This window comes from Pelodiscus sinensis, chromosome 4 (genome assembly GCF_049634645.1).
Source record: "Pelodiscus sinensis isolate JC-2024 chromosome 4, ASM4963464v1, whole genome shotgun sequence".
Classification (NCBI taxonomy): Eukaryota; Metazoa; Chordata; order Testudines; family Trionychidae; genus Pelodiscus; species Pelodiscus sinensis.
This window is the reverse complement of record NC_134714.1, coordinates 64013986-64035948: the sequence shown is the minus strand read 5'-3', so window position 1 is coordinate 64035948 and position 21963 is coordinate 64013986. Positions and strand designations below refer to the sequence as shown.

Genomic DNA, 21963 nt, shown 5'->3' with positions numbered 1-21963 from the left:
TTTTATTTTAATAGTCTTTCTAATTGACCTGAGCATTTCACTGTCAGTATCACCATCCTGTCCAGCTGGTCTGTAATATATCTTTACTACTAACTGTTCTTATTAGAGCCGTGGTCACCAACCAGTAGATCATGAGCTACCGGTAGATCTCAGGGGCTCTAAGAGTAGCTCTTGAGCCCTCTCTGAACTGCACACCTGCACAGTATATTTACATTAGATTTTCTCATTTGAGGAGCAGCTACTCACTGAGCAACAACACAGGTGAGTAGCTGTGAGGAATGGTGGGAGCTGGGAGGTCAGGAGGGCTGAAACACCCCAGCCAGCTGACTGTGGCTTTCACAGCTGGAGCTAGGCGCAGCCTCCCTGGGCTGAGCTCAGGGCAGCCGGGCTGGAGGGAAGAGAAGCAGCTGCCCGGCCAGCTGGCCATGGCGTTCAGCCAGGGTGCCACCATGCTCCACATGGGCTGGCGCAAAGGAGAAGCTGCCTGGCCTGCTGGCTGTGGCGTTCAGCCCAGAGGAGGCTGAACCGCGCTCCAGCTGATTGGGCGGCTTCCCCTCTGCGCCTGCCCACGTGGAGCTTGGTGGCACCCTGGCTGAGCACCATGGCCAGCTGGCCAGGCAGCTGCTTCTCTTCCCTCCAGCCCGGCTGCCCTGCAGTCAGTCCAGAGGGAGCACGGGTCGGAGGCTTCCCTCCGTGGCTGGTGTAGGGAACTCCCTGCCCCCAACCTTGTTCCCTCTCCTCTGCTCCAAACTTGTCCGCCTCCCTCCTGGCCCCCTGTTCCCTCTCCCTTGCCCCCCGACCCCGCTGTAGAAACCTGCCCCCCCCCTGCAGAAACTTGTCCCCCGGCACCCTGCCTCCCCTGCAGAAACCAGTTCCTTCTGGCACCCTGTCTCCTACTACAGAAACCTGTCCCCCTGCAGAAACCTGCCCCCCCCCTGCAGAAACTTGTCCCCCGGCACCCTGCCTCCCCTGCAGAAACCAGTTCCTTCTGGCACCCTGTCTCCTACTACAGAAACCTGTCCCCCTGCAGAAACCTGCCCCCCCCCCCAGCACCCTTCCCCTGCTGCAGAAACCTGTCCTGACACCCTGCCCCCACTGGCACCCTGTTCCATGCTCCAGAACCCACTAGCACTCCTCCCCAGTACTGTGTCCCCTGCTCCCAAATGACTTTTCTATGGGTCAGTGACACCTGACTCAAGGCAGGTTCCCTGCCATTCTCATAAATAAAGACAATGCAGAAACGTTTTGTGTTTAACATAGTATTTTATTTAAAAATGAAGCCTGGCCAACAAACCCCCAATTGGGGCCAAGCCCCCATCTGGCCATAACCATTCCTGCACTCCCCCTTCCCTAGACCCTAGATCTGAGCCTAGCAAACACTGGAACCTCATGCCCTCAGCCCCTCACATACCCCAACCCAAATTCCTGCACCCTCACATCCTCAAGCCTGTGGCCTTGCTTAGTATCTCAACACTGCCCAGCCTGGAGCCCCCTCCCCGAGCCAGTGTCCCCTTCTCCACCTCCTCCTGCATCCAGATTTCCTCCCAGAGCTTGCACCTCTCACCCCTTCCCCTACACATCCTGTCTCAACACAGCAAGGGTCCAGCTAGACTGCAGGAGTTTTTCAGGATTCTGGAGATATCCCAGAAAAACTCTTCTGCATCCAGGGTTGCATTTGTTCTTCCGCTTTTTTAGTGGAAGAGCAAACAGGCTCTTTTGGTCACCCCTATATTCCTCTTTCCACAAGGAATAAGGTGGCTTCCAAAAGAAGGGTTTTTTTTTCCTGACATTTGGTCCAGTGTAGACAGGCCAAATGTTGGAAAAATCTCTTCCTACAGAATAATAATAATAATAAAAAAATAAGCAGCAGTATAAGGATTGGGGATAGCAAGTGATGGAGAGGAGGAGAATAGAGAGGGCGGGGCTTCAAGGAAGGGGCGGGGCTTCAAGGAAGGGGCGGGGCAGTAGATCTTGGCTTGGTCTGTCATTTAAAAAGTGATCTTGGGTATAAAAAGGTTGGAGACCACTGTATTAGAGCATGGAATTACTATCCATAGAGGTTCTGTGGTACAGTTTGATTCATTTACGATTTTTATTTCTTTTGATTCTATTCTTTCTTTCATATATAGTGCCACTCCCCCACTAGCATAACCTGTTCTGTCCTTCTGGTATATTTTGTATGCTGGTATTACTTTATTTTCATTCCACAAAGTTTCTGTGATCCCTATTATATCAATAGCCTCATTCAATACAAGACACTCTAGTTCACCCATCTTCCTTTTTAGACTTTAAAACTTTTTAGCTGTGTACCATTACAAGATGTGATAGAATGGGACTCATTTTTCGTTTGACTGTTTCTCATCTGATTTTACCCATTCTCTCTTCCTTACTAGGACTTAGGGAATCTCCATTAATAGATCCACCCTTAGGAGATGTTTCAGTCTGTTCCATGTGCTCCTTCACACATGTCAGCTTTCCTCCTGTCCTTATTTTAAAAACTTCTCCATGGCCTTTTTAATAATGGTAGCAATCTGGTTCCATTTTGGTTTAGGTGAACTCATCCTTCCTATATAGCCTTCCCCTTTCCTGAACTAAACTAAACAGATTTTTTGTAATTTCTTCTTGCCTTCAGGAATGATATCTTTGTGTTCCTGTTAAGCACAAGAGCAGGAGGATTGGGCATTAACCTCACAGCTGCAGATACGGTAGGTGATAATACCAGCTCTCACGACCTATGTCTGTAGAAGGTGGATTAGCTTGCTGTTATTTTGGTTCATTTCAGTTGTATCTGTTCCTTGCTTTATCCTGTTTTCACATATTCCAAACAGCTTTTTCTCTTAAGCTTCTCTCTCTCTCTCTCTCTCTCTCTCTCTTTTTCTCTGTTCTATAGCAAAATTGATAGTCTTGTCTTTGTGAAATTCTGAGCTGTCTCAGCCATGCTTCTTTTTTTATACCGCTATTCTTATCACTTAACTGCATTATCTTATTGATTCCATTCATATCTGGGAAACAATACTGCACTTTGTTGCATATATGAGAGTCAAAGGAATCATTTGTAGACCATTTCAGACATACAGTATTGATTAGGTAAGAGCTTGGATTCACACCTATCTCCAAGAATTTTTCAAATCTGCTTTAAGGATGAACCTGGAATGTAACTGACTGACACAGGTTGCTTACTAAATGCCAGTAATGCATTTTCACGATGGATTGTTCTTTACCTCTGGACAGTTTAAATTTAAACTTCAGCAGTAAAGGAATATGGTAACCCACCTCAGCAAAATTATTACAGCACTGTCTGTTTTGAAAGCATTTTGAAGTCAGAATGAGCAGAGCAGCCACTAAGCCGTCTTCTATTTGTGTACCACACTGAAGTACTTGTTGAATCTGTCAGTAGATGAGTACAATTCTGGTAATACAATTTAAGAGTAATGGGTCAGCTTTCCATTTTGTGTCTGTAGCTGTCTATGAACTGCTACTGGATCACTTTAATACCAATTTTAAAGTCCTAAAATGTGTTGAGTTTCAGTGGCCTTGTTTTTCTGAGATGATAAAAATGAATTCAGTAAGTGCACACTGCTTAAAAGAAAAATAGAAAAGAAGAGCCATAATGTTGGCGTTCGAGAGGGCATATAGAGTGAGTATCTTCTAAAAGGTGCATGATAAATCAAAGAAATGGAATTCTTTCTGGGGATTTTCCCCACCAAGTATATCTAAAAAAAGCCACTAGAACTGAGAATCTTGCCAAAATACAGCACCAGCTGAGATTAACAGGATAAAAAAGTGTGCAATAAGTAAACAAAAATACAACAATATACAATAAAGAAAAAGTAAGCATAGCAGTCACATTAATTAACATAGGGAGCACATTTAGGGTACATCTACCCAGCAGAGCAAAAATTGAATTATGTTACGTCAATTGCATAGCTTAAGTTGAAATAGCTAAATTCGGCTATTGGCAGAGTCTACACCGCAGGAAGTAAAAGGAAGAGCACTCCTCCTTTGACTCCCCTTGCTCCTTGTGATATGAGAGTTACAGGAGTTGGAGTAAGAAGTCCTCCAGCCCAACATTATTTCAAAATAATGGCTTGCTGTGTAGATGCGCTCTTTGTCATTTCAGAATAACGTCAGTTATTCCGAAATAACGCTGCTGTGTAGACATAGCCCAAGATCCTTCTTCGCAACAGTTGGGACTTGGCTGGCTATATGACATTTTTTGAATAAAATACATTAAAAACTTATTTTGATGTTTATCTTTTACTTATTCTTTCAGTCTATGAACAGACATTATACAATTTAAGTATAAGTATCTGAGACAAACTGTAATAAAGAATGCGTGGAATTAAAACCTATTAAATTAACAGCATTACATTTAAAACAGATATAAGGAACTATATTTTTATAATATAACTAGGAGGCTGCAACCCCTGCTCGCTACTCTTGTCAACACCCTTCCCTTCTCCTGCACTAGGGAGCAGGGAGGCCACACAGTTCCCGCCACAAAGCACTGGGGAAGAGGAAGGTTGCGTGGCTCCGGCCACCCACACCAAAGAGTGGGGAAATGACATGGCTCCACCCCCCAGACCACCAAAGGTGTGGGAGGCCACATGGCTCTTCCTCCCCCCCCCCCAGAGCACCAGGGAGGGAGGAGGCTGCGGGGCTCTCTCCCCCGAGCACTGGAGGGGGAGGGGGCAACCATGCAGCTTCCGCCCCCTGTATTGGGGAGAGGGGAGGCCACGCAGCTCCCTCCCCTTCCCAGCACCAGGTGAGGGAGGTTATGGGGCTCTCTTCCCCTTTGTCATCGTCGTCCCCCCAGCACCAGGGAAGGGGAAGGTCATGTGGCTCCACTCCTTTGTCTCCCCTCCTCCCCCAGCCTCTGGGGAGGGCTTATTCCTGGCTCAACCTAGGGGTGTGGGAAGGGGAGAGGCTCGCGACTTCTACCCCCCTTTCCCTGGAGCACTGGGGAGGGGAGTGGCTGCGTGGCTTCCGGGGCCACGTGGCTCCTGGCTTCCACCCCCCTCCCCAGAGCACTGGGGAAGGTGGGAGAGGAAAGGCTGCATGGTTACTGGGCTGGGCGGCTCACAGCTCCCCAGACCCCACACGGCAGCCAAGCACTGGGGAAAGGAGAGGGAGAGAAGGAGGCAGGTGACACACTGCGTGATCCAGCAGGAAACCCTTTTTTTATATAGAGAGAGATTAACAATGGAATTTGCTGCTACAAGATACTCAGTTTCCAAAAAAAGGTGACGCTTAAAAATATAAGAATATAATTATAAATTACTAAGTGTAAGAACTTCAAAGGTGTCTTAGCCTAATGTTTCAGAACATTAGATCACCACCAGCTAAGCTCAGGAAAACATTTCTCTTTACACCTACCCGTAGTATGATATTACACAATTATGTCGGTGAATTGCAGGGGAGAGTGTCTTCTGTTGAAGCATCTGTTGTTTACATTTGAGACAGGATATTGGACCATAAGAATTGTTGATCTGTTCAGTATCTGTACCAATGCTTGTAATCTTTTTAGTTTGTGTATGCTTAGATTTGACAGCAAGTTAGACTGTGGCCCTTGGTTTCAGAAAAGCAGTAGGCTTCTGAACTTAAAATCTCAGTACACTTTGGTCTGCAGTTGACAAGTATAACAGAATAAAGTTTTCCCAGTGCCTATTATTGTCTTTTTTTCAATACATACATTTAAATGTGTAGTGTTCTGGTCATTTTAACTTTCTCTGTGCTTCTCTGATGTTCCTGTGCAGGTAATTTTCTATGACAGTGACTGGAACCCAACAGTGGACCAGCAGGCTATGGACCGGGCACACAGACTGGGTCAGACGAAACAGGTCACTGTGTACCGGTTGATTTGTAAAGGCACCATTGAAGAACGCATCTTGCAGAGGGCTAAAGAGAAGAGTGAGGTAGGAATGAAGAAGTCATATGGAACTAAAGAGTGAGGTAGAGTGGGTAGCAGAGAGCTCAACTGCAGAATTGCTCTGAGAAGTAGAATAGGCTCTTTAGTGATACAGAAAGAGACCCAAATGGGTATTTCATGCTAAAGAGAAAAAATAGTACTTATATTATATGGTAATGTAGACAGAGCCCAGGTGTTTTTACCACTGTATCATGAAAACCAGTTCTTGCTGAAAATGTCTGAGCCCGGTGGTTTATTTGTTTTGTTTTGTTTTTTAAAGCTGAAGCTTATGCTAACATATAGGTCCCAGTTTTTCTGGGCTAAATGAAACCTTCATGGCATACCCTTCACTAAATTGTATAAAACAAATCCAGTCTGACTACAGTTTCAGCTGTGTGGTCTTGTCTTATTGAATACGTGTAGAATTTTTTCAGAAAGTTTTGAAGAAAACCAGAAAAAGGTGTATTTGAGATACAGAGGTTCCCCAAAGTGTTCGACATCTTGCAAAATCAAGCAGTAAATGCTTAAAAACCTTACACCTCACAACATCTTCAAGGAGTAAATCTATACTTGCACAATTCACCATTTTAGTGGTTGCAGTAATGAAAGTTATATTGCCGACCAGGCTCAGGAATTTTATCATCTTTCCTCTGGGTTAGACCTTGACTACAATAGAGCCTTTGATCAACTCTGCTTTGGTTCATTGTATTGCAGCAATTGATTCCCAGCATCCACATTACCCAGTGCATGCAGATTAGTGCTGTCTAATATTAAGTGGGTCAGGAGGTGGCTGTCATATTTGACAGTTGACAAAATTCCCCTGATTTACACGATAGCATCCACAATTATTATCATCAGTGATGATTGTGCATCTGAATTCACCCAGCAAGGTTAATGGGATTTGGTCATGTCCACACCTTGAATCATTGTCAGATCTAGGGATTAGAACCCAGGCCTCCCAAAACCTAAACACACAACCTCCCTTGTAAGTCACTTGAAAAGCAGGGAGACTAATACTTACCCTACCTTACAGGGAGGCTGGGGATTATTAATTAATATTAGTGCAACATTATATTAATTATGTTAGAATAACAGGGCTGGAAGGGATGTCAAGAGGTCATCTAGTGATTGTCCACTCCCTTCCTGATGCAGGAGCAGTTATACATACACCATCCCTGAGAAGTGTTAGTCTGGCTTGTTCTTAAAAACCTCCAGTGTCAGAGATTCCACAACCTCCATCAGTAAACTGTTAACCATCCTTATACCTAACCTGCCTAAAGCTCCCTTGTTGCAGATTAAGTTGTTTATTTCTTGTCTGACTTTCAGTGGACATGAAAAACGACTGATCCATCATCCTCTTTATAACAACCTTTTACATATTTGAAGATTGTCCTCCCATAGCTTTTCTTCTATGGAGTCAACATTAATAGTTTTCAAACTTTGCTCAGAAGCCATGTTTTCTAAATCTTGTACTGCTGCTGCTCTTTAGACCCTCCTCAGCTTGTCCACGTCCTCCTTAAAGTGTGGCACCCAAAATGGGACATAATATGCCAGGAAAAGCTTTTCTAGGACTTAGAGCAGAACGATTACCTCCCATGTGTTATGTAGGACATTTCTGTTAATAGCATCACAATGTTGGGTTTTTTTTAAAATTTGTGTGCTACTCTAACCCCCATATCTTTTTCTGCAGTACTAATGTCTAGTAACTGTAGTCATTCCTCATTTTCTATTTCTGCATATGATTTTTCCTCCTTAAGTGTAGTACTGTGCACTTGTCTTTATTAAATTTCATCTTGTTAACTTCAGACCAGGTCTCCAAATTACTTTGAATTCTAATTCTGTATTCCAAAGTGCTTGCACCTCCTCACAGCTTCGTGTTAACTGCAGTTTTTATGAAAGCATAGTCTCAGTTCCATTTTCCAATTCATTAATGAAAATGTAGAATAGGATTGAGCCCAGGACAGACCCCTGCAGAACTCAACTAGATACATCCACCCTGTTGGTCAGTGAACCATTGATAACTCTCTTAGCGCAATATCTCTCTGAATTGTTATTCATAATTTACCGAGTGCTGCTTTAGAGAAACAGAGGGCAGCACTGCATAGGAAAAATAAACATTCTTCATTCTAAATCTGTTCAATATGTTTTAATTACTGTATTGAAGTTTTGCTGCTAGGTTTATGAGGATAGACTAGTCACAGCTTTTTTTCCAGACTTTCGCCCTCTTAACTAGAACCTTTTCTTGGTTGGTATTTAGTAAAGAGAAAATAAAATAGTTAATGGTTTCTGTTTATATTTTCTTTACTTTTAGATCCAACGAATGGTGATTTCAGGTGGCAATTTCAAACCAGACACCTTGAAACCCAAAGAAGTGGTCAGCCTTCTGCTGGATGATGAGGAACTTGAGAAGAAATGTATGTACAATGCATGTTGCTGCATTCTCCCTCTGTCCTGTGCTTCTGATTTAGAGATCTTTCCTCTCAATCCCTACGAACATATCCACTGTAGATAACGCCTTCTGTTTCCTGGCTTTTTTTGTATCACTAGTTATCTTTAATACAGGCTGGTTTCATATCACTGTTGAGTGAAATGGCTATGAGATATGCGATTGTATAAATTTTTTAATGTTTAGGATCATCACATTATTCATGGATGAAAAAATGTTGGCAGAGTTATAAAGGTCATTCCAAATAAATGCTAATAAGAACTTTATATTTCAGCGCATTTTTAGATGTACAATATAGATGCACATTTTGATACGACTCGAGAGAAGAATTTCCTGATAAGGCTTTTTACTTTTCTGATTCCAGGGAGTTTGAATCTAGCTTTGCTCTTTAGGGACTTTCAGAGTGTTGGTGTAATGTTGCTGGGTTTTATCCAGGGCTTTTTCTAGAACCAGTCTTTTGTGAGATAAATATTTATGGAAGGATAGGAAATAGCTTTGAGAAACTGTGATTCTTATATTTGCATTTGCTACCTTTGTTTCCTGACAGTGCGTCAGCGTCAAGAGGAGAAGCGGCAACAGGAGGAGACAAATCGTGTGAAAGAGCGTAAACGGAAGAGGGAAAAGTATGCTGAAAAGGTACTTTGATTGTGGTGGGGAAGAGTCTGAGAGGCTTGAAGCAGCAGTTCTGACAGTATTACATAGTAAGGATCAAGTTTTTAATACAAAGATGGTCTTATGGGGCATCCTAGTCGTCCATTCCTATTATGAATCAGACCTGTGGTAACTACAATAATTGCTTACATAGAAAATTAATATAGGGAAGAGCTGTGCATCTATACAGCTCTCTCAGCCATCAGTGGTCCACAGAGCAATTTGGAGCCCTCTTGTTTAAAGAACTAAATGGCATATTTTTGTTTTCATACTTCATAAGCCCGAAGTTCTCATCAGTTTTTTATTCTGAGTGTAAAAATGGAACATAAATTCAAGATCCAATTTCAGTAAAATATCAGTATCTAAATGGCTCAATGAGAGGTGTGACAGAGGTGTAAAATCAGAATTTCGTTTTCTGGCTAACAAATTTGCATAGTCTAAATTTAAAATAATGGAATTTGAATAATCAGATTAAAAGAAAGCATTTCATGCTCACTTTAAAAAAAATTTTGAAATCAAAATCCTCTAACTCTTCAGTAGCAGAAATGCTGATACCTCTTTCTACCCATTTAAAAACACTTACTTGATCTAATGTTGGAGCTCCTGTTTCCATGTTCTCCCAAAAAAACAAAATACCTTAATGGTAAGTGTTATACGGTGTCTTTATCTTGTTATACTGCATTGGATGAATGGCTTCCCAGGTTACATGTTCCATTTCTTCTTCCTTAATATGTTTTCAGTCCCTGTTTTACTGGTTTGTTTTGCTTATCTGCAGAAGAAAAAGGAAGATGAATTGGATGGCAAGAGAAGGAAAGAAGGCGTGAATCTAGTGATTCCATTTGTTCCCTCTGCTGATAATTCCAACCTCTCTGCTGATGGGGATGATTCGTTCATTAGTGTAGACTCTGCCATGCCCAGTCCCTTCAGCGAGGTAAGACTATTTTTAAACTGTCTCCCATGGTACCTTAATATCATGGTCTTTAGGATTCTTGCTTTCTGCTCGCTAGCAGTGGAAATCCTTTTACTATTAGGGTACGTCTAGACTACAGGGTTTTGTCGACAGATACTGTCGACAAAGCTTCTGTCGACAAAGAGCGTCTAGACTACATTCAGTTCTGTCGACAAAGCAAGCTGCTTTGTCGACATAACAGTGTGGACGCAAAGGACAGTTTAGATGCAATAATGCCTTCTGTCGACAGAACTCTGTCGACAAAAGGCATTATTCCTCGTAAAATGAGGATTACCAGCGTCGACAAAACTGCTGAGTTCTGTCGACGTTATGTCGACAGAACTCAGCGGTAGTGTAGACGCAGGTTTAGTTTTGTTGACAAAAGTCCACTTTTGTCGACAAAACCCTGTAGTCTAGACACACCCTTAGGGAACCTGAGATGTGTTAACCTACTATTGACCCATAGAGCTCAAACCAGTCTTTCTAAAATGTAGAAGCTAAAATAATCTTCCCTTCTGCTGCTCTGATGATCTCATCAAACCTCATCACTGTCTCTCTCACTGACTTCCTGTCTCTTTCTGTATCAAGTCCTTCTTCTTAACCTTCACACTCTGCATAGCTCCACTCTTGCCTGCATTCCAGCTTGTTTCCTTCTTTCTCTTTCCTTGATGTTATCTTCACATTTGTGACTTTTTTTTAATCTCCACTTCCCATGCCTGGAACAGTCTCTTTTATTGTGAACCAAGCAACCTCCCTCTCTTCCTTCAAAAACCTCCTAAAAGCTCAGTTTCTTTGTGTAATCATCCCTCCCAACTCTCTCCTGTAGCTCTTCCTTCTCCCTCATGTGTTTCTGGTCCTCAATTCTTATGTTCTTTCATTTAAACAGACCTATTTCACACCACAGATCTTGTCTTTCTTCATGTTTTAAAGAGTCATGTTCTTCTGTACAGGTTGCACCTCTATAAACCATAACTCTGGTCCACCAACATCCATTGTCCTGCTGGAGCCCAGCATGCTACCCAGTTGGGCTGGGGGAAAGGGGACAGGTGCCAGTGTGCAGCTCAACTAGGCTGCATGGCGAGCCTGGCACCGGTGGGGTGGCAGGGCAGAGGGTGGGGCCAGCAGCAGGAGTGCCAGAAATAACCTCCCCTGGTCCAGAAAAATCCCTCATCCAGGATTTAGTACTACAGGTTGTATCACCTGGGTCTGACACCCTCGCCCTGTCAGTTTGCAAGGGTGTTGGACCCAGGAGATACAACCTGTAGTACTAAATACATATTATTTCTATGCCAGGTTGAGTTAAGATCCTTCACTCATTAGTAAAGGTTTTGATTAGCAGTAGTGGCAGCACAGAGAACAGGATTCTCAACTTTTCTCCTCCAGAAATGGGTGCTCTCTTGAGGGTAATCTGCATGGGAATCAACCAGGTTGAATGAAGAGGAAATAAGGGTTCTCTTTGAATCTCTGCCAAATCTCTGAGTCTCTTGTTTTTAAAAGCATCATATATTTTAGTCCAGATTTGAAAACTAAACACAAGCTGGAGAGAGAATTTAATTTTGCATTGTAAGTAGATGACATGGTATGGTGAGCCAGGCTATATATCATGTTTGCTGTCGTCGTGCATTGAGAGCGAGCCTGGGCTAGTTGCCATTTAATTGCCTATGAGTAAAATGTCCTTTAATCTAGTCCTTTCTTGAAGTTCTTAATATGCTTTGATTCTTGCTGTAAACAAGCTGGTGAGTTTTGTCTCTGTGCTGCCTAGATCTCCATCAGCAGTGAATTGCATATGGGGTCTATTCCTCCTGATGAAAGTAGCAGTGACATGCTGGTGATTGTGGATGACCCAGCCTCTTCAGCACCACAGTCGAGGGCCACAAACTCTCCTGCTTCTGTCACTGGTTCAGTCTCAGATACCATGAATGGTCAGTACTTTTCACTTAACTGAATACTTATGAGTAGTCAAGTCTGGACTTTATATCTCCATGGTCTATCTCAGTGGTTCCCAACCTGTGATCTGTGGACCCGTGGGAATCTACGGCTGTGCTGTAGGGGGTCCGTGCAGAGACTCTCTCAGCCAATATGTCCTGCAACCTGCATTGCTTACTGTGGCTCGGGGAGCAGCGCAGACTGAGGGACTTGCTGGTTGCCGGCACGGAGCCTCTCAGCAAGCCCCTCAGCCTACACTGCTTCCTGAGCCGCGGGAAGCAACGCCGGTTGAAGGACATCCTGGCTGCTGGCACGGAGCCTCTCAGCCCGCACTGCTTCCTAGGGTTGTGAAGGAATAGTTGACTCGTTTGCTTATCGGATAGTCAACAGGCTAGTCGTCTAGTCGCTTCCCCCCGTCCCTTTGCTGCTTGTGTCAGAAAGAGGCAGCAAGGCGGGGAGAAGAGGAGGGGGTGCTTGAAAGCAGCAGTGCCGCATGGAGCCCAGGCTCAGTGGGGGCCCAGCTGACCCTGGGCTCCATTTGGCACTGCCGCTTTGAAATGCCGGGTGCAGCCCGGGATCCCTAACTGGCCTTGGGCTGCATGTGACGTTTCAAAGTGGCAGTGCTGCATAGAGCCCGGGGTCAGCTGAGGACTCCCCGGCTGACCCCATGCTCCACGTGGCACTGCCGCTTTGAAATGCTGTGCAGAGCACAGGGCCAGCAGGGGACCGCTTGAGTCCCCCGCTGGTCCGTGCTCCCCACAGCGCTTTTGCCTTTGAAGTGTAGCAACAGCCTTGAAGCTGTTGCTACACTTCAAAGGTGGATGCACCCTTATCGACTAATTTTTTTCAGCTTTGGCAACTACAGTAAAACTCCGATGGTCCAGCATCCGATGGTCCGGCACTCCTGATGATCCAGCACCATCAGGAACCCGGACGTGCTCCGGGCAGCTGGACCATTGGAGCTGCTTTGCCCCCAGCTTCCCCGATTCAGCCGCTGCTAAAACTGACCAGCGGCTGAATAGGGGGAAGCCGGGGGCAGAGCAGCTGGAGTGCCGCCGGGTAGGTCCTGTAGCGCTGCCCCTCGGGGCTGCGGGACCAACCTGGCAGCACCCCAGCTGTCCCCGATTCAGCTGCTGCTGTGATACTGATCAGCGGCTGACTCCAGGAAGACCGAGGCAGAGTTGCTCTGCCCTGGCTTCCTGAAATCAGCCCCTGATCAGTTTCAGCAGTAGCTGACTTGGGTACGCCTGGGACAGAGCAGCTGGGGCGCTGCCAGGTTGGTCCCTGCAGCACCGCACCTCTGCACTGTGGGACCAACCCGTCAGCCCCCCAGCTGCTCTGCCCCAGATGTCCTGATTCAGCCGCTGCTGAAACTGACCAGCGGCTGACTCCAGGAAGCCCGGGGCAGAGCAGCTCTGTCTCGGGCTTCCTGGAGTCGGCCGCTGATCAGTATCAGCAGCGGCTGACTTGGGGACACCTGGGGCAGAACAGCTGGGGGGCTGCCAGGTTGGTCCAGTAGTGCCGAGGAGCGGCGCTGCGGGACCAACCCAGCAGCACCTCAGCTGCTCTGCCCCAGGCATCCCCAAGAGCAGCTGGGGTGCTGCCGGGTTGGTCTCGCCGTGCCGAGGGTCGGCGCTACCGGACCAACCCAGCAGCACTCCAGCTGCTCTGCTGCAGGCGTCCTCGATTCAGCCGCTGCTGAAACTGACCAGCAGCAGCTGAATCAGGGACGCCTGGGGCAGAGGCAGACTATCGGAAGGGGGGGCTATGAGGGGTCTGGGGTGGCATCCCCACCCCAGACCCCTCATAGCCCCCCCCTTCCGATAGTCCAGCATATCTGATAATCCAGCACCCCCTGGATCCTAAAGGTGCTGAATTATCGGAAGTTTACTGTAGTATCATCTACCGATGTACTCAGTCACCCATCATACTTTACCATTCCCAGGATATTTAATTCAATTTGCTCCTGTGTTGCATAGGCCCATTCCCCTTTTTGTGGGGGGGGGGGTGCGCGCGTGCGCGCAAAACTCACTGCTATTATTAGCTGTGTAAAGAAGCAGAATCCTCTAGAGGACCATTCAGTTATATGTCTAAGCTTTTCCCTGAGCTCACTTTGGAGCCTGGGGACAAGTTCTGTATTGCCTACCTTTCTATTGCATGATTGAGTGAACTGTAATTGCATGACATCAGCTACCATAATTCTAGATTCCAAAATAATTATAGCTCTAGTTTTTGATGGGTTTCTGGCTCTTCCATTTGCTATCTTTCTCCTAATAAGAGTTTTCTCATCCTGAGAGATTAAAGGAGAGTTCTCCCCTGGATTTGGGAACAAGGCTCACAGTTATGACAGCCACTTGGAGTTAGTGAGGTGTGACTAATGAGAGGAAATGAAAGAAAAAATACTTGTTTATTTTTGTTTTCTTGGGAATTGATGGTATAGTTACTTGCGGGCTGATATAGATGTCAGGTATGTGTGAATTTGTATTTAGCTCATGAGTCACCCTGTGTATTACAACAGCTAATATTTTTATCTCCTCCTTTGTTGCTGAAGGAATTTCTGTCCAAGATACACCTGTCACAGGGAGAGGTAATTCAAGTAGAAGCCGAGGTCGCCCGAAAGGTTCAGGCAGTGGATCAAAAAGCACAGGAAAAGGCCGAAGCCGGAAGTCAACAGCAGGAAGTGCAGCTGCAATGGCAGGGGCCAAAGCAGGGGCGGCAGCGGCTTCTGCAGCCGCATATGCAGCATATGGGTACAATGTGTCTAAAGGTAAGGGAGACTGCGACATAGAGCAATCTAAACTATACAGCTGTTAAGATGGTCTGTCAAGGAATAGGAATGTGTAAAGTTTCACTAGAGTCTTGTGTACTTTCTCATTGTCATTCAGGCATATAGGTCTACCAAGTGGCATGTAATATGATGCCATAACATTGTGATGTACAGTCCCACCACAGTGCAGGGGATGTAAGAAATTGGGAGCATTACCTCTGACTGCTGTCTAGGTTTTATGCTCTTATGTATTATAGATAGAAACCTTACTTGCACTTGGATGACATAGCACTTCGTGCATTTCTTCATTCACACATTCTTTCTCTCTGAGGAGACGGGATTTTCTTCAGTTAGACTGGACAGTGCTGCTTACCGCTGACACGAGACTGTTGCTGTTCTTTGAAGCGGTCATGTGGAAGCCCTGTAGCTATAACTGTAGAGCCAGAACTTCAGCTGTTTAAATTGATATGGTCCCACTGAAGTTAGTTGGTGCAACAGTGAGTCACACCTGGTGGAGTGCTGCATACCAGATAGGCCGGGGCTCCCTCTTAGACCTCTTTCCCTTCCATTCATCAACAGGCTCAGACAACTCATAAGCACAGAGTGGTCAGTGAAAGCAAGTTGGATTAAAGAGTACAAATTAAGGGTTTCTTAATATATGCATATAGCGTCAGCACAAGTCATAAAAGTTAAATTTTGTGTGTTGCTGACAAACCAGTGTGTGAATGGTTTGTTCATTTGGAATATTTTTTCCCCCTCCTGTTGCTAGGTATGTCTGCAAACAGCCCTCTCCAGACATCGATTATTCGGCCTGCGGGACTTGCAGACTTTGGACCTTCAAGCGCCTCTTCTCCTTTGAGTTCCCCCTTGAGCAAAGGCAGCAGTGTTTCTGGGACCTCAAAAAGCTTAAATGTAACTAGCACTATGATGCCAGAAACCCCAGTTCGGAAACAAAGCAAAGGAGCCCACACCTCAGGGGGGCGGTAGTATATCTCAGCCCTGGAGCTTACCTTAACCGTATTGGCTTTCAGAGTAGCCCACCCTGCCTGCAGAAGACATGCAGATAAATGCCTGTTGCCATCCTACACGTGTGTGAAAAGAAAATCACAGCACAATGGGGATGGAAGGTTTATGTGAGCACTTTGATTGTGTATCCAAAAAAATTACTTTTGCAGATTCTGTGAGGAGTATAGCTAGGGAGTGGGATTAACTGAGAATGTTTCAGATAAGTTTTTCAGTTAAGATTTACTGGCACATCCTACAAACATGCTGTGAGAGAAGTCCTGCAGCTCTGTGTTTGTGGGCTCACCAGTGTACTGTCCTTCCTCTTCTTTCAGCTTCAGATGGAGTTCAGCTCTGTCCTCATTCTAAGAAATTAGTACCTGAATTTGTACAATAGTCTATGAATTCAGAAAAACCCATGGCACCTGACAGTGCATTTGAGGGTGTGCCCATCCAGGGAAACTGTGTGTCGAATAGTCAGGTTTCTCCTGTGTGAATCAGTGATGAATCTACAGATTCTATAAAGAATTATCTAAAGACCTTTCAAGGCCCCGGGAAAGAAATTGCACAGTTTCCAAAGTCTGGACTTTTGTCAACACTTTGCTTTTGAATCTGTTGTAAACATCTGGCAGTAGCTGGAACCACAGCTGGACAGAGTACCCCATTGCAGTGTTGCTAAGCCTGCTCATGGAAAGAGAAGCTGCAAGTAACTGGTTTACATTTCAAAGCCCACATCTGTTAGCATTTGCTGTCTTGGACTTAAGAACATCTCTCATTCTGAGCTATGCTGAGCTCTTAAGGAACCCTCAGGCTCTGCTTGTGTATGTTTCAAGAAGAGGGAATGATGATGTGTCAGGGGAAGAAATTCATTGCTATTCCTCATTGTGCAATAGCAGAACTTGCTCATGTTGCCTTTGGGTACTGCAGCTTGCCATGCCACAAGGGGCGCAATCGGCAACTTTACTGAAACAAGGAGTGTGCTATTGCCCCTTCCAGTCAACCCCTGGGAAAAATGAAGTCCCCAGTTCCAAGCACCTACACAGTTTGTTCTTCCAGCATGTGTTTCCCATTTGTCAGTGACTGTCACACACAGCAGGTTGGCGGAGTTCATTACAATGTGCAGGCACTAGTTGCCAATCCCAATAAGACTTATAGAAGCCATTCAAGATAGCAGAAGTGCTGTCATGGTCACTCTTTGTCCTCATTCACTCAGATTTCTCATTCCCCATTCTAAATGCACAAGCCTCTCTATAGCCCCTCACTTGGCTGTATGTGATGTCTGTATTGCACTGAGACATAGGTGGGGGTGGGGGGATGGAGAATAGTTCTCCTGTCCGCACATTGAAATCATATGGCTAAACTACTGGGACACTTTCATCCCTTGAGAGAGAGAGAAGCAAGTTATGAGTTACAGCGCTCTGCTGTGACAGCAGATTTTTTTTTCATCCCCAAGCCCCTTGCCTGGCATCTCACAGTGTGAAGCAATTGCTTCCTGTGCGCTCTGCCTCAAATTTGCACACCTGAAAATAGCGAAACTGAGTTTAGTTAGTTTGATTTTTAAACAGATTTGTAGGGGATAATCGGGGCTGGGGGGAGGTGTCGCTTAAATTAAATCATGAAGACTTCCCCCTTTCCCTCCTATTCAAATGTATATATGATATTTAGAGGGAATCAGAAAAATGCCAAGCCTTTTTTCTCTTTGAATGTGCTGTCTATTTTTATAATTGAACTTGTATATATGTATAAAAAGAGACACATCTTTCTTTTACTAACTGGAGAAGAAAATCTTAAATAAATGCAGTGAGATAATTTTATGTAAATCAAGAGTCTCTGTGGTTTGTACTCATGTAGCCATACAAATGGAGTGGGCTGAGGGAGTGAATTGTGTTTGAGTGCACATCTGTGGGAATCTGTTAGTGTGCATAGGCTTTGGAAGTAGGAGATCTGTGTGTTCCACCCTCTGAGCAGTAGCACACTCTACATGTTTTCACTGTTAATGTCTAGTTTTTGGCTGTGTGCATTTTATGTAACTAAGCAAGCTATTATCGCAGTGCAAAGAGAATGTGTACAATATGCTACAGGATAGCAGCTGGATTTATTACAAGCATGGTCAGAGATCTTGTGTCTGGAAAAGGGTGCTTTAGTTGAACATAGTTGAGTCCTTTTTCATCACTTAAATCCATATAAAAACAGCGAGGAGTCCTGTGGTACCTTAAAGACTAACAGATTTATTTGGGCATAAATTTTTGTGGACCTACAAAAGCTTATGCCCAAATAAATCTGTTAGTCTTTAGGATGCCACAGGACTCGTCGTTGTTTGTGCAGAGACAGACTGACATGGCTACTCCCTCTGAGACTCAGTCCATAAAGTTACTCATCTCCAATTTTTAAATGGTGTTGTCAAGGGATTCTTTATATGCATTTTTATTTTCATACTGTTGGAAAGCTATGCCAAAGATGGAAATAATTCTGTGGCAACATTTTAAAAAATGGTTATTCTTATGAGCAGAACCATGCATATAGGAGGAGATTGCAACAATTTATTATAATGTAATCTGCAAAGGCTTGAAGAGAGGATATCACATTTGATGTAGTCAAATTATTTTTTTAAAAAATTTTTCAGACACCTGTCCTGCAGTCAGGGAAGGTGATGGAAGCCTGATTACTTGGAACATATGAAGTAGACTGGGCAAACTCTAGAAGATGTATAGCAGGGACAAATTATCTATCTCCTTCCCTTCATAGGCAGGGAGATAGGCAGGCAGGAAGATCTACACTCGGTATACTCAATAGACCCATATAGGTATAACTACCTCGCTTAAGGGTATGAAAAATCCAGACCAATGAGTTACATTGTCATACCATCCAAAGTCCTGGGATAGACAGAATTATGTTAGAGGGAGAGTTTCTCCTGTCAGCACTACTCTCTCTGCTGGAGGTGGATTAACAATGCCAATGAGAAGAGCTCTCCTTAGTGCATAGGAGTGTCTTCACTTAAAATGACAAGGAGTCCTGTAGCACCTTATAGACTAACAGATGTATTGGAGCATAAGCTTTCGTGAGCAAAGACCCACTTCGTCAGTTGCATCTGACGAAATGGGTCTTTGCCCACGAAAGCTTATGCGCCAATACATCTGTTAGTCTATAAGGTGCTACAGGACTCCTTGTCGCTTTTGCAAATCCTGACTAACATGGCTACCCCTCTAATACTTCACTTGAAATGCTGTATCAGCACAGCTGACCTTAAGTGTGGATCTGCCTCAAGACTCTTCCAATTCACACTTCTGTGAAGGACTGTACTGAAAACTGATTCATTCTTTGTTACCATTATGTGTAATGTGAGAACATGGGTACCTTTGATGTTAAAGAGCAGTACCTTTAAAAGAAACTAAAAGTGGAAGCTGTTTTATTTAGAGTATAGTTGAGATTATCAAGATACAGTGATAGTTTTGAGGTGTCAGGTAGGAAATCTCACCCTCTTTACCCTAGTACTACGTAGAACAATTGTCACTTCTGAAAACAAGGCACTGGACTAAATGACTTTGTCTGAGATGGTAAGACAAATTGTGTGTTGATACAATTTGTGAGGCATTAGGAATTAAATATATGCCCATTGTGCTGTTTGAATGTAGCATTTACCCCTTTATCCATTTACTGCTGTAAAACTATACGTATTAACCAAAGTTAACATTAGTCTTTATTATTTTAAAATATTTATTTAAACCCCATTAGCCAAGCTTTTCTTAGGCCATCTAGATTTAGAGTTTACAGCACCAACTCTTTGCTCTCAATCAGGGATTAAATGCATTAACCTTCTCAGTAGCTATTCAAGGATTAGACCACCTCAGTTATACTGTTCTTCTAAGTATTGAACAAGATATTCTAAAAGGAATGTAATCTGAGAGCTATTTAATTTCTTCACTACATTTATAATACACTGCCCAGGGTTTGTAGCAGTTTGAAACAAGTATCAGAGGGGTAGCCATGTTAGTCTGAATCTGCAAAAGCGACGAGGAGTCCTGTGGCACCTTGTAGACTAACTGAAGTGTAGGAGCATAAGCTTTCGTGGGCAAAGACCCACTTCGTCAGACATGCATCTGACGAAGTGGGTCTTTGCCCACGAAAGCTTATGCTCCTACACTTCAGTTAGTCTATAAGGTGCCACAGGACTCCTCGTCGAGTTTGAAACAAATATTTTACTTTTAAGTAACTCTAGCCAGGGGATAAAATGGTGTCCTTGGCCTCTGTTTGTCAGAGGCTGGAGAGGGATGGCAGGAGACAAATCGCTTGATCATTGTCTTCGGTCCACCCTCTCTGGGGCACCTGGTGCTGGCCACTGTCGGTAGACAGGATACTGGGCTAGATGGACCTTTGGTCTGACCCAGTACGGCCGTTCTTTTGTTCTTATGTGGAGGTGTCTTATGTGTGTGTGATAACTAAAATGGGACAGTCATGCACAAATTATCAGTTTTATTTAAGTGGGTTGAAAACCCCTGAGCATGTTGCAGGGTTTACTATGTCTACTCAGACAGATACTGTTTGCATGTTAAAGCTCTGTATAACTTAAAGGGACCCCCCGGACAGCCATTTCTCTGCTTCTGCTGCCTGCTTCCCTACCTCTTTGAGGGACAGCTAAGCTCTTGCAGTGCCCGCTGTGGTTGCCCAGCTCTTTTGGATGCCACAGCTTTTGTCTTTGTGCCATGGAGCCAGAGCTTCCTTGGGGCATGCGATGGCCCCACACGGCCATGCTGCAGTTTCTGCAGCACTTTGTGCCGGCTGCCTTCCTGGCCTTGACCACGCTCAACCCTGAGCTCATTCTTGAGATCCTCTTCCTGGGTGTGGGAGCAACACTCTTGCAACCGCAAACCACAGTGGAGAGGCGTCTCTGGAGGCTGGACACCAGTTCCAACTGGTGGGACCAGCTGGTCATGGAGTGGTGGGACGACCAGCAGTGGCTCCAAAATTTCCACATGCAGAAGGCCACCTTTTTGGAGCTGTGTGCCTGGCTCGCCCCTGCCCTCTGACGAAGCGACACCCACCTGCAGCAGAAGTGAGTCGCAATCACCATATGGAAGCTCGCCACCCCAGACAGTTACCAATCGGTGCCCTTGTGGCTAGCTTGCTTCCAGCCGTGGCACGTGCTGGGAAGGGCATCCCCCTCCCCCCTGAGGCCAGACGTGTGTGTGGCCTCCCCTGAGCCTGGGAGCAGGATCCTGAGCATATTCAGGGGCTGCTTGCTGAGTCCACATGGTGCACACTAATGCTGCAAGTGGTTCCATGTGCACGGACTGCAGCACGATGTCCTGCTTGAGCAGGCCAAGCGATGCTCGCACCCCTCCCCCTCTGCACCTGCCTCCCCTACCTTGTGTGTGTGACAAACGGAGCACTCACCTGAAGATCCCTCCCCAGCGTCAGAGGGAGACATCCAGGTTCACGAGAACCGGCTCTAAGGAGAGCGTGATGGTGGCCGTATCATCTGCTACCTCCTCCTCATGCTGTCTCTGGTCCTCTCCTCCGCCGTGACCTCTGGCCAGGTGACGACGGGCGTGTTGAAGCCAGAGTCCACCAAACAGGGTGAGGAAATGGCTTCCCGAACCCCCAGGATTTGGTGAAGTAGGGGCAGTTATAGGGTCCTGCCCCAGAGCATGAGCTGCGCTCTCTCACCCGCATATCCCTGGTGGAGCTCTTTGACCTTACTCTGGACCTGTTCCAAGGTCCAGGATGGATGTCCATGCTCTGCCAGGGATTTGGCCATCTGGCCATAAATGTCCACATTGCAGTGCTTGGAGCGGAGTACCTGGAGTGTCTCCACACCCCACAGCTCAAGGAGGGACAGGATCCCCTCTCTGGACCAGGAGGGTGTATGCCTGTTGGTCCCCCTGGGTGGGTCCTGGGAGCCCTGGTACTGCTCCCTGCAAGGCCCAGAGGAGTCTTGGGGGGCTTGTGGCTCCTCCATGGGTGAGCAGGCCTGTGGCAGGAAGAGCCCTGCGGTTAGGGTACTGCTCCCAGGCCAGCTTCTGCCACAAGGCTTGTCCAGGGTGCCTGCAGCTTTAAGAGGAGCCAAGAGACAGGAACTATAGCGTTGTGATTACTTTGGATGGAGTGGCCACCAGGGCACCTGTGTTATTTCCTGGAGGCCTCTTCTTTTAAAAGAAAACCCTCTTCCCCATCCACACATGCCTTTTTCCAAAAGAGTTCTTTCAGAAAAAGGCTTCTTCCTCGTAGAAAGAGGTTTACCAATGTGGGAAAAACCTCTGTTCTTTCAATTTTCTTTTGAAAGAATGCGACTGCAGTGTGGATGTAATTCAAGTTTT

General features: G+C 45.4%; 1 protein-coding gene across 2 annotated transcripts in view; it reads left to right on the top strand.

The window, feature by feature from the left end:
• INO80 (INO80 complex ATPase subunit) overlaps window positions 1-18619 on the top strand; it is a 147461-nt gene extending 128842 nt beyond the window's left edge. The window contains exons 25-32 of one of the 2 annotated variants that reach the window (XM_075927123.1): window positions 2633-2705; window positions 5757-5915; window positions 8220-8322; window positions 8902-8990; window positions 9781-9936; window positions 11717-11876; window positions 14432-14647; window positions 15417-18619. In XM_075927123.1, coding sequence (XP_075783238.1) covers window positions 2633-2705; window positions 5757-5915; window positions 8220-8322; window positions 8902-8990; window positions 9781-9936; window positions 11717-11876; window positions 14432-14647; window positions 15417-15634 — 1174 coding nt within the window. In that variant the 3' untranslated portion in view covers window positions 15635-18619. The remainder of the gene's footprint in view (window positions 1-2632; window positions 2706-5756; window positions 5916-8219; window positions 8323-8901; window positions 8991-9780; window positions 9937-11716; window positions 11877-14431; window positions 14648-15416) is intronic. The other variant, XM_075927122.1, reaches the window with a different exon arrangement.
• Window positions 18620-21963: the final 3344 nt, after the last annotated feature.